The following is a 13059-nucleotide window of genomic DNA, read 5'->3' as shown; positions in this document are numbered from 1 at the left end:
ACCTGAATCCTATTGAGATGTTGTGGTATGACCTTAAAAAGGCCGTTCATGCTCGAAAACCCTCTAATGTAACTGAATTAGAACAATTCTGCAAAGATGAGTGGGCCAAAATTCCTCCAGAACGCTGTAAAAGACTCATTGCAAGTTATCGCAAACGCTTGGTTGCAGTTGTTGCTGCTAAGGGTGGCCCAACCAGTTATTAGGTTTAGGGGGTAATCACTTTTTCACACAGGGCCATGATGGTTTGGATTTTTTTTCTCCTTTAATAATAAACACCTTCATTTACAAATTGCATTTTGTGTTTACTTGTGTTGTCCTTGACTATTGTTTAAATTGGTTTGATGTTCCGAAACACTTAAGTGTGACAAACCTGCAAAAAAACAGGAAATGAGGAAGGGGGCAAACACTTTTTCACACCACTGTAATTATACAATGTTGGGCTATTATGTGAGTATATAGTATTGGGTTATAGTATTGGGCTCTGATGTAATCATACAGTGTTTGGCTATAGTGTGAGTATATGGCATAGGCTTATAGTGTATGTGTGTAGAGTTGGGTTATTGCATTGGGCTATAATGTAATTAAACAATGTTGGGCTATAGTGTAAGTGTACACTGTTGGGTTACAGTGTTGGGCTATGATGTAATAATACAGTGTTGGGTTGCAGTATTGGACTATGATGTAATTATACTGTGTTGGGCTATGATGTAAGCTTATCATGTTGGGTTGTAGTGTAAGTATATAGTGTTGACTTATAGTGTAAGTGTATATGCTTGGACTGTAAGAGTATAATGTTTGGTTACAGTGTTGGGTGACAGTGTAAGGGTATAGTGTTTGCTTATAGTGTTGGGTGACAGTGTAAGTGTCTAGTGTTTCTTTATAGTGTTGCACAAATAGTGCAAGTGTATAGTGTTGGTCTATAGTGTAAAGTATGATGTTGGATTGTAGTGTTATATATAGTGTTGGGTCATAATATTGGGTTATAATGTATAGTGTTGCGCTATAGCATAAGTGTATATTGTTGGTCTATAGTGTAATTGATGGTGTTGGGTTATAGAAAAAATGTATGGTGTTAGGTTATAGTGTTGGGCTATAGTGTAAGTGCATAGTGCTGGGTTATTATGTAAGTGTTGGGTTATAGTGTTGGGCTATAATGTACAGTGTTGGGCTATAGCATGAGGGGATATTGATGGTCTATAGTGTAATTGATGGTGTTTGGTTATAGAAAAAGTGTATAGTGTTAGGTTGTGCTGTTGGGCTATAGTGTAAGTGTATAGTGTTGGGTTATAGTGTAAGTGTGTAGTGTTGGTCTATAGTGTATCATGATTGGGTTACAGTGGTGGGTGACGTGGTAGGTGTAAGCGTATAGTGTTTAGTTATAGTGTTGGGCTATATTATAAGTACTGTATATAGTGTTGGGTTATAATGTTGGGCTATAGTGTAAGTATATAGTGTTGGTCTATAGTGTATTGTATGGTGTTGGGTTATAGTGTAAGTGCATATTGTTGGGTTATAATGTAAATGTATATTGTTTGGTTATAGTTTTTGGATATAATGCATAGTGTTGGTCTATAGTGTAAGTGTATGCTGTTGGTTTATAGTGTAATGCAGTATATGGTGTTGGGTTATAGTGTGTGTGTGTGTGTGTGTGTGTGTGTGTGTGTGTGTGTGTGTGTGTGTGTGTGTTAGTTGTTCAGTTAGCTAGTCTAGCTGTGTAATTGATAATTTAGCTCACTGTAATAAATAATTTACACAGTTAATATTAAAGTGAACTTTAACAGACTGAAAATTCAGTTATAAGCTGTGGTAAATATGAAACCAGTGAAACAACCTGTATAATAAATACTCAGCTGTGTGGAAGATCCAGCTGACTGGGTGATCAGATCAGTTACAGTTTAGGAGTAAAAGAGCTGATTAAACTGATCAGGCTTTTCACTGATCAGTACATCTACAGAAACCATCTGAAAGCTTATCATTATCATTATCATTAGTATTATTATTACTATTATTATTATTATTATTATTATTATTATTATACACACTTTCATAGAAACAAATTAATGAAGGTGAGAGTAAGTAACATCACCCAGTCAGGGGTTTGTGTATGACGCACTTCCTGTTTACATGCTGCAGTCCGCGTGGCACTGCCTCGCACAGTTGCGAGAGTGACGGGAGAGAAGGAGCGCTCGAGCCGCAAGGAGAGAGAGAGAGAGAGAGAGAGCGAGAGAGAGAGCGAGAGAGAGAACGGTAAGACAATAATTTAATGATCTATTAACCTAACCTGCTAATAAGGTGTTAATAGTGTGAGAGTCGCGCGCTGAGTTTACACTGTCAATGTTCCGTTTGCTCAGCTTTCTCTCTCTCTCTCTCTCTCTCTCTCTCTCTCTCTGTCTCGCCCTCTCTCTCTCTCTCTCTCTGTCTCACCCTCTCTCTGTCTCTCTCTCGCCCTCTCTGTCTCTCTCTCTCGCCCTCTCTCTCTCTCTCTCTCTCTCTCTCTTTTCTTTTACTTTTTTCTCTAATTTGTTCAATTCATTTTTTTCAGTTCAAAGTAGCTCTCTTGACCTGACTGTCTAAAGTATGTTGCTAAAGCATATAATCTTGTTTTTCTACCTCTTTTTGTTTCCTAATCTCTCTCTCTCTCTCTCTCACTGTCTGTGTGTGAGTTCAGTCAGTGTTTCTCAATCAGTGATGTGAATGTGAGGAATGCTCACTCAGATAACACACACACATGCTCAGCTCAATCTCAGCACTTATCTGTGTGTGTGTGTGCATGTGTGTGCTCTTTGCTCTGAGAGTTGCAGTACCCATTTGATCTGTTGGCAGAGAGTCTTTAACTACAAACCCAAACGCCCCATCAATATCGGTCTTTAATAATCAATCAGTCTGAATACACACTCGACAGTAATTAAATCAGTTACCACACAAACCTGCTCTTCACACAGAGGAAGACAGTTTGATGAACACAGAGCTGAAGAAGGTAAATATACACAGATCATCAACATCATCAGTACTTTAGACCCACCAATTCAGCCTATAGTAGTTTAGCCCCACCCATTCATTCTAGAGTAGTGTAGCCCCACCCTTTCAGTCTACAGCACATTAGCCCCACACATTCAGCCTACAGTGTTTTAGCCGCACCCTTTCAGCTTACAGCAGTTCAGACCCACTCATTCAGCCTACAGCAGTTTAGACCCACCCATTCCATCTACAGCACTTTAGCCCCATCTATTCAACCTGCAGCAATTTAGCTCCAACCACTCAGTCTACAGCAGGTGTGGGTGTAACTGCTATAGAGAAGCTAGATGTGTGAGTGACTCATTGTTTCTGGTTTAGTTACTCAGCATATTATTCTCTAAAGCTTCACACACACTCCCTCGCTGACAACACACTCTCTTCACCTTGCACACATACACAAACACACTCACCTACCTGCTCTGTCTCACAGAGCAGAGGTCAGATCACGGTGTAAGATGTGAGGTACACCTTACACAGTGATCTGGCCTCTATCAAAAGTGAAATCTCTCTTTCTGAGGGCTTTCTTTTTTTCAGCTGATAAACACATGGACCTTGAGGTGGGAATGTTGGAGAACCCCTGGATTAGAGCATAATGACATACTGCGCCTATTAATATACACAAAAGTACAGATTAAATTCCAAATAAATTCTGACAGCACTAGTGTGTAGATGTGTAACAGTATATGTTTTCTATATCTGTTTACAATAAATGAAGATGCTGACCAACAGGCAGGAGTTCCCAAAACTAAGAGCCAAGATTTAGTAAAAAAAAGTCAAACTCCAAAATTAAATATAATGCAGATATGATCCAACATCATACAAATATAAAAGAGCAAGTCCACTGACTTTCCACATTTTCCAGTTTTCTGAGTGGTTCAGAGTGGTATGGTATGAAATGCTCCATTCTAGAGAAACTTACTGAGTCAGAATTTAACTCACAGTGGTGATAGGAACCAGACGTGTGCCTCTAAAAGCTCCCATATAGAAAGTTATTACATCAAATGGTTAATAATTCACTGACTGATGTCTGAGACACTGTTGCGTGATAAGTTTGAGAACTTAAAGTCCATTCATAGTATGTCGGAAACTGTGAGGCCCCAAAGAAAACTGTTATTTCAGATTATTCACTATTTCCCACCATCAACATTCCATATTAAACTCAGAAGATTTGTGTAGGTTCACTGGTAGTTTTGGATAGTAAATAAAATGTATAAATAAATAAAAATAATATTTGTGTTGTTGTCATGGCGACACCTGGTTCCTATCACCACCACTGTAAATAAATCAGAACCATCTCATACCAAACCACTCAGAATCACTTTGTTTATATCTCACACACTGAATTACTGTATGTAGAGAAATTGGTGGAGTTCACCTTTAACACAAGGCATAAAGAAGCTATCACTTTAACTCTCTCTCTCTCTCTCTCTCTCTCTCTCTCTCTCTGTAGGAATGGTGGAGTGGGCTGGAGCTGAGCTGTGGAGCACTGAGCAGGTTTCTCACTGGCTGAAGGATCAGGGTTTTGGTCAGTATGTGGATCTGCTGTGTGTGAAACATCGGCTGGACGGAGCAGGGCTGCTGAGTTTAACTGAGAATGACCTACGGTCACCTCCACTACAGCTCCCCCTGCTGGGGGACATCAAACGGCTCACGCTTGTGCTGCGCAGTCTGCAGAGGCAATACGACCCCAATGGCGTCTCTAAGTCACATGAATACGGACCTGATCGCTGGTTATGGAACGGTAGAGGCTGTAACAAGGTTGCTGCGGCAGCCACTGTGGCTGAGGAGGATCACTGCCATGGTTACTCTAAGGGGAAGTGTAAGCGGCGTGGCCGACTGGACCCAGAGTACTGGAAGACGGCGCTGATTACAGTTTACGTGACATTGGTGTTCGGGATCACATCCTTTATCATGGTGCTTGTGCACGAGAAAGTACCGGACATTCACACCTACCCACCACTGCCCGACATATTTCTTGATAGGTCAGTGCGTGTGTTTGTAGCTTTAATGAGCTATAATGCTAACCAATCAGCACTCAGAAGCAGTAATGCTAACCAGTCAGTACTTAGAAGCAGTAATGTTTTGCAGTAAAGTAGTGTTTTGCAGTTGTGGTTTTTGTACAGTGAGAGGAACAGGAAGTGTCTCCTGAACTGGCTGTGTACTGACTTCATTAAGTCTCCTTGTCTGTATTGCAGTGTACCCAGAATTCCCTGGGCCTTTGCCATGGCTGAGGGCTGTGCGGTGGTCCTGGGCTGTATGCTGGTGCTTACACTGCTACTGCACAGACACAGGTACACCAACATGAACACAGGTACACAGACAGATACGTCCCCTCAGGAGCTGAAACAGAATTCATGCGCTCTTGGCTAGAGTGTCCAAAAAATAGGAGAAGAGCAAAGGAGCATTCATACACACTTAGAAAGATGATTCTTCAAGGGTTCTTTATTTAAAAAAAAAGTATCATTATAGAACCATGAACCATGGTAAAATGGTTCTCTGCATGGTGAAAGCATTTTCTCAGATTGATGGTAAATGTGTTGTACATGATTTTATTTAGAACCTTTTTATATAGAATCTGAAAATAGTTCTATATGGCACCAAAAAGCATCCTTCTGTTGTAACAACCTTGACACCATAACAATGGAAGAACCTTTTTTGAAAAAGAACCGTTTTCAAGAAGCTTCTGTATAGAACCATAGAAGCTTGTTCTCCGTCTCCATGGTTATATTAGCTTTTATCATTGTTATTAATGCTGTTTACTGTGATGGTGTGTCTGTAGGTCTATTCTCTTCCGGCGGTTCTGCAGTCTGATGGGGACGGTGTTCCTGCTGCGTTGTGTTACTATGTTCGTAACCTCGCTGTCTGTCCCGGGTCGTCACCTGCAGTGCTCAGGAAAGGTCAGACACCTGCCACACACACAAACACACACACCTGTATCCTCTACACATACACAGAAAACATCACAGCCATACATACAGCACTGTGCAAATGATTCTGACAGATAAATAGATTTAAATATCTGTTCAGTAAATGTTTATTCACTCAGGAAAACACTAATATTACAACAAGGGCAAATAATACTAATACATTAATTAGTTATTTCCTGTGTGTCAGTGTGTTAGCTGAACTTTTCAGTCCTCTCATCAAAGAAGTCATGCACTTATTCTCATTAAATACCTGTTTTATCTAATCAATACTTCATTACATTCAGTTGGATGCTGCTGAATCCATGTGCCATTTTTTGGTGTGCTTGCAAGTTGTTGTCCAGATAAATTACTTTGAACAATTTGTTTAGATGTCTACAGAACACTCTGTATATTTTTTTTCCAAATATTTTGACAATTCCTAATTGAAATCAATTACATAATTTATATATGCCAGAGGTGTGGAATCAAGTCATATGACTGGAGTCATGCATTTGATGAATAGAGACTCGACTCAAGAAAGACTTGAGACTCGACTTTGACTTGAACACCAATAACTCAGACTCTGACTCAGATTTCAGCCTCATGACTCGAAAAGACTCGAAACTCTAGGTGGAAGAATGGTGGAGAGTCTAAACAGTCAGTTACTTTTCATGTGGATGGATTCATTTCCTGCCGTAAATCTGATACACAGCAACATCTTCAGATATAGAATAGAACAAATCAAAATGTTTGTAAACAAGCAGTTTTGCAACATACATAATGAAATAAGAGTTGTTCTCTTTGGGGTGTAATGTCGTATTTGAAGGCAGTTGTGAGAAAAAAAAAGCTGAGAAAATCCAAAGATCTTTGGATTCTGGTCCCTGGATTCTGAAGCGGAGGTGCCCCCTGCTGTTTACAGCATTTAATGTAATCAACCTGTGTCTTATTTAGCTAAAACCCACAGAATAAATGACATTGAGACTTTTATGTAATGCATTTATGTAATCAACAATTTTTTTTCCTGTTCTGAATTCTCTTTAGCTCCTGCTGGTGTGGGTTTCCTCTTTCTCAGTAATGCAGTCAGAAGCTGCTTGAGTGCAAATAGTGCCCCTTTGTGAGAGTTAAAGAGTCACAGAAAATTAATTCTGTATATTTCACAAAATTAAACTGTAGTTAATTTACCTGCGGCTTCTGTTTTCTCACAATCAAATGCCAAACTATTTGATTTATTGGGAGTAATTTTTACTGCGACCATGTGGACTAAGTGGTTAACGATGACGATGATTATGTAGATTTTGTGTCAGCGCTGTAGCATTTTAATTTGTGTAGCATTTCTCACACCAGCGCTACCTACTGAAATAATCACACACATCATTTATCATAAGATACACAGTTTTCTGCATCCAGTCAACACATTGTATGTGTATGAATGTGTATGTGTGTGTGTCTATGTGTGTTATAGATGTACAGTGATCTGTGGGCGAAGCTCTATCGAGCGTTACAGATCTGGGCGGGTTTGGGAATGTCTCTCACTGGAGTGCACACGTGTGGAGATTACATGTTTAGTGGACACACTGTGGTTCTGACCATGCTCAACTTCTTCATCACTGAGTGTGAGTGAGATAAACTCTTGACTGTAGAATGTATCATCACTGTTGTGGTAAACATTGTATTTCCAAAATGGTACACTCAGAGTACATTCACCCTCATTTACACTGTAGCCGAGCCACCACAGACATCAGGGATTACAAAAATTCTACAAAAATATATCAAATGCTGAAAATTGATCATATCATATAATATTCAGAATAAAACAGTTAAATAGAGACAAAATAAAATTTACTTAAATAAAATAATAAGAGATAGATCAACTAGGGATAAAATCATTTAAAACATATCAATAAAAATAAATTGCTGCTGTCAGAACAAAACCTTGTATCTCCATTTATGTCGTTTTTCAGTTTAGAATTTTAAAATGTCTGTTGTCCTTTACATTGTGTGTAAATTTCATGATGAATAACCAAAACAACTGATCTAAAATTGCTTTTACAAAAGTCTGGTTCCATTGACTTCCATTAAAAGCAAAGTATGTTTTTTTTAATCTCCTGTGAAGTTCTCTTTTTGGAGATACGAGGTTTTGTTTCAACAACACCAAAATATATGTATGTCAAAATATATTATAATATTAATATTGATAAAAATAAAATAAAATAGAAAATGTTAAAGAATAACTCAGCAGTAAAAGTTAATATATAAATATTAGAAATAATGAGAAATTAGAAATAATGACAAACACAATAAACACAAATTAAAACTTTACTATTATCAATAAAACAGGCTGTGTCAGGCTGAGTTGAGGTGTTTAGAGGGTGGTTAGTTCAGTAAAAGCTCTCAGCACCGGAAGGCTGATCAGTCACTAATTGAGTCTGATACATTGCATTATCTACACTGAGCATTTCTATGATTTCAGTCAGTGAGAGCTTTATAGATAAAAAGAAGCAGATGCAGCCAGAGATGACCAGCTGACCTCTTTATACAGTACACAGTGATGGTCTGTAGGTTCATCAGTAATGAAACTTAAGGCAGAGCAGAGCACTGAGTCTGGAGATTTGAGAGTCGTTGCAAATGCAGATCTGTATATCACATCATCGTAATCCAGGACAGACAATAACGCTGCTTTGATGTGGTAGACAGCTACCATAACAATAACAATGTCAATGTCCAAATATTCATGGAGCTGACTGTATAACAATAACAGCAGTAACAGGTGAAGAATGGAGTAGCTGTGCTGATTCATATGTGTTCTGTTTTGTAGATACGCCCCATAAGTGGCACCTCGTCCACACGCTATCATGGGTGCTGAACCTGTTCGGGATCTTCTTCATCCTGGCGGCTCATGAGCACTACTCCATTGATGTCTTCATCGCCTTCTACATCACCACCCGGCTCTTCCTGTACTACCACACACTATCCAGCACTCACGCCATCCAGCACAGCCGCCGTGCTCGTGTCTGGTTCCCCCTGTTCTCCTTCAGTGAGAGTAACGTCAATGGACCCGTCCCAAACAAGTACGCCTGGCCTTTCTCCAGACCGAGACTCCTCAAAGCACTCATAGGATAAACACTGATTAAACCCACTAACCCTAACAAGAAACTGTAGAACACATTTCTGTCCAGCTTCACTACAGCAGATATGAACAAACATTAGTGTAAAAGCTCATATTGTATTTACAGTGTTTCAGAGCTGATTAACTGTTTAATTTAATGAGTTACTGCAGTCTTACAGATCAGTGCTCTGACAGAAGAGACAACTATTTATTATCATTATTAATATTTATTCCTCTGTCAGTGATGAAGGCTCATACTGACTGGTTTACAGGTGATGATGATGGTGAAGGTGTTTACAGGTGAGTCTTCAGAACATGTTCAAGTTGACGTGAAGCTGTTTTTTTTTTCGTTCTGCTGAGTTTAGTACTAATATTATTAGTAGTATTACTAATGTTTTATTATTATTGTATGATTTACATATGGAATATTAAGTACACAATGCTGCCTGAGAAAATTACTGACCGTGAATGTCTTGGAACATCAAAAAGCACTTTAATAACTGTCTGTAATCACTGCTTTCTTAATAATACAATCTTTCTAATCTATTTTTGCACAGATTTAACTTGTAAACTAACTTATAAAATAACTATATGTATATATATTTGGAACATCAACCTTTTTTCCTTTTTTATTGGCAAATGTAGCATTTGTCCTGAACCAGACATTTTGTTTTTGTTTTGTTTGTTTTTCCTCTTAATATCAGGCAATACAGATTTATTTCAAATATCTTTTTTTCCTTTTTCTTTTTGCATATTGCAAAAAATACAGCATTTGTACTGGAACACCCATGTTTTTGTTTGTTTCTTTTGATTTTCATTAATAATAAGTAATACGTAAATACAGATTTCTCTTGAACCACGTTTTCTTTTAATATCATGATGCAGGGGTGATAAGTCAATGTTGAGGCTGATGGGATTACAGAATCTGCCAAAAAAAGGATGGAGTCTAATGGAGTTAGAACATTCCAGCCTGAGTAAAATTGAATTCTATCTCAATTCACTCAGTTTAATTACAATATGCCAAAACCCCCATCAGTCTCTCCTCTGATATAATGTGATTTGTGTGTGTGTTTAGTATTTACTAATTATTTTGTATTTATAGAATGTATAGTCAATTTATATTGATCAGTTGCTGATTTTTACAGTAAACACTGTTTTCTGGATCTATAATAAATGTTGACAGATTTACTGTGTGTGTGAGTGTGTTACTGAGAGAGTCAGTGATTCGGAAATTCAGTCCCTTCAACTCAGAATTAAACTCACTAAACGCCCTCACGAAACACTCATGTGGTCCTGCAAACCTGCAAACCCATTACATACATTATTGATCAGTTAATTACACTACTGAGTCAGTCAAGATTAACAGAGGAGAACAAGCATAATCAAATGTGACAAAAAAACACTATTTTTAAAACTTAGTGTACTAAAACAGTCATTTAAGAATTCAAACAGTGTATTTAAAGTATTCAAACGTTCAAAGTATTCAAAGAGTGTATTCAAACTATTCAAACAATGTATTCAAAATATGTAAACCCTCAAAGTATTCAAACAGTATATTCAAAGTATTCAAACCCTCAAAGTATTCAAACAGTGTATTCAAAGTATTCAAACACTCAAAGTAATCAAAGTATTCAGTGTATTCAAAGTATTTGAACCCTCAAAGTAATCAAAGTATTCAAACAGTGTATTCAAAGTATTCGAACCCTCAAAGTATTCAAAGTATTCAAACCCTCAACATATTCAAACAGTATATCCAATTCAATGTATTCAAACCCTCAAAGTATTCAAACAGTGTATTCAATTCAAAGTATTCAAACCCTCAAAGTATTCAAGGTATTCAACCAGTGTATTCAAAGTATTTAAACCCTCAAAGTAATCAAAGTATTCAAACAATGTATTCAAAGTATTCAAACCCTCAATGTATTCAAAGTATTCCAACAGTGTATTTCTTGTATTCAAACTCTCAAATTATTCAGTGTATTCAAAGTATTCAATGTATTCAAACCCTCAAAGTAATCAAATTATTCAAACCCTCAAAGTATTCAAACACAGTATTCAAAGTATTCAAACCCTCAAAGTATTCAAAGTATTCAAACTGTATTCAAAATATTCAAACCCTCAAAGTATTCAAACACTGTATTCAAAGTATTCAAACCCTCAAAGTATTCAAAGCATTTAAACAGTGTATTCAAAGTATTCAAACCCTCAAAGTATTCAAAGTATTCAAACTGTATTCAAAATATTCAAACCCTCAAAGTATTCAGCGTATTCAAAGTATTCAAACAGAGTATTCAAAGTATTCAAACCCTCAAAGTATTCAAAGTATTCAAACAGTGTATTCAAAATATTCAATCCCTCAAAGTATTTGAAGTATTCAAACTGTATATTTATTGTATTGAAACCCTCAAAGTATTCAAAGTATTCAAACAGAATATTCAAAGTATTCAAACCCTCAAAGTATTCAATGTATTCAAAGTATTCAATCAGTGTATTCAAAGTATTCAAACAGTGTATTCAAAGTATTCAAACCCTTAAAGTATTCAAACAGTGTATTCAAAGTATTCAAACAGTGGATTTCTTGTATTCAAACCTTCAAAGTATTCAAACAGGGTATTCAAAGTATTTAAACAGTGTATTCAAAGTATTCAAACCCGCAACGTATTCAGTGTATTCAAAGTATTCAAACCCTCAAAGTATTCAAAGTATTCAAACTGTATATTTATTGTATTCAAACCCTCAAAGTATTCAAAGTATTCAAACTGTATATTTATTGTATTCAAACCCTCAAAGTACTCAAAGTATTCAAACTGTATTCAAAATATTCAAACCCTCAAAGTATTCAGCGTATTCAAACAGAGTATTCAAAGTATTCAAACAGTGTATTCAAAATATTCAATCCCTCAAAGTATTTGAAGTATTCAAACTGTATATTTATTGTATTGAAACCCTCAAAGTTTTCAAAGTATTCAAACAGAATATTCAAAGTATTCAAACCCTCAAAGTATTCAGTGTATTCAAAGTATTCAATCAGTGTATTCAAAGTATTCAAACAGTGTATTCAAAGTATTCAAACCCTTAAAGTATTCAAACAGTGTATTCAAAGTATTCAAACAGTGTATTCAAAGTATTCAAACAGTGGATTTCTTGTATTCAAACCTTCAAAGTATTCAAACAGGGTATTCAAAGTATTTAAACAGTGTATTCAAAGTATTCAAACCCTCAACATATTCAGTGTATTCAAAGTATTCAAACCCTCAAAGTATTCAAAGTATTCAAACTGTATATTTATTGTTTTCGAACCCTCAAAATATTCAAAGTATTCAAACAGTGTATTCAAAGTATTCAAACCCTCAAAATATTTAAAGTATTCAAACAGTGTATTCAAAGTATTCAAACCCTCAAAATATTCAAAGTATTCAAACAGAGTATTCAAAGTATTCAAACCCTCAAAGTATTCAGCGTATTCAAAGTATTCAAACAGAGTATTCAAAGTATTCAAACAGAGTATTCAAAGTATTCAAACCCTCAAAGTATTCAAACAGAGTATTCAAAGTATTCAGTGTATTCAAAGTATTCAAACAGAGTATTCAAAGTATTCAAACCCTCAAAGTATTCAAAGTATTCAAACAGTGTATTCAAAATATTCAAACCCTCAAAGTATTCAAACAGTGTATTCAAAGTATTCAAACAGTGTATTCAAAGTATTCAAACCCTCAAAATATTTAAAGTATTCAAACAGTGTATTCAAAGTATTCAAACCCTCAAAATATTCAAAGTATTCAAACAGAGTATTCAAAGTATTCAAACCCTCAAAGTATTCAGCGTATTCAAAGTATTCAAACAGAGTATTCAAAGTATTCAAACCCTCAAAGTATTCAAACAGAGTATTCAAAGTATTCAAACAGTGTATTCAAAGTATTCAAACAGAGTATTCAAAGTATTCAAACCCTCAAAGTATTCAAAGTATTCAAACAGTGTATTCAAAATATTCAAACCCTCAAAGTATTCAAAGTATTCAAACCCTCAAAGTAT

The 13059-nt window shown here is 36.3% G+C and overlaps 1 protein-coding gene across 2 annotated transcripts; it reads left to right on the top strand.

Moving 5' to 3' along the window:
• The first annotated feature begins 2115 nt into the window (after positions 1-2115).
• samd8 (sterile alpha motif domain containing 8) lies at positions 2116-10215 on the top strand. 2 transcript variants are annotated; one of them, XM_017708832.2, is made up of 6 exons: positions 2116-2247; positions 4466-4997; positions 5211-5306; positions 5795-5912; positions 7384-7534; positions 8737-10215. In XM_017708832.2, exons 2-6 carry the CDS (start codon positions 4468-4470, stop codon positions 9039-9041), a joined length of 1200 nt encoding a protein of 399 aa, XP_017564321.1. In that variant the 5' UTR covers positions 2116-2247; positions 4466-4467; the 3' UTR covers positions 9042-10215. The 2 variants fall into 2 exon arrangements, with proteins under 2 accessions (XP_017564321.1, XP_017564322.1); XM_017708833.2 differs by lacking the exon at positions 2116-2247 and adding an exon at positions 2683-2977.
• The last annotated feature ends 2844 nt before the right edge of the window (positions 10216-13059 follow it).

Source organism: Pygocentrus nattereri, chromosome 10 (assembly GCF_015220715.1).
Source record: "Pygocentrus nattereri isolate fPygNat1 chromosome 10, fPygNat1.pri, whole genome shotgun sequence".
In the NCBI taxonomy this organism is placed as follows: Eukaryota; Metazoa; Chordata; class Actinopteri; order Characiformes; family Serrasalmidae; genus Pygocentrus; species Pygocentrus nattereri.
The sequence above is the reverse complement of the archived record's forward strand: the minus strand, read 5'-3'. Positions and strand labels throughout refer to the sequence as shown.

What these genes read in the sequence shown, in the direction of transcription:
- samd8 (XM_017708832.2), top strand. Translation starts at nt 4,468, where the DNA reads ATGGTGGAGTGGGCTGGAGCTGAGCTGTGGAGCACTGAGCAGGTTTCT. An exon ending in ACCTGCAGTGCTCAGGAAAG is followed by an intron (nt 5,913 to 7,383) that starts GTCAGACACCTG and finishes TGTGTGTTATAG; the next exon opens with ATGTACAGTGATCTGTGGGC. An exon ending in CAACTTCTTCATCACTGAGT is followed by an intron (nt 7,535 to 8,736) that starts GTGAGTGAGATA and finishes TCTGTTTTGTAG; the next exon opens with ATACGCCCCATAAGTGGCAC.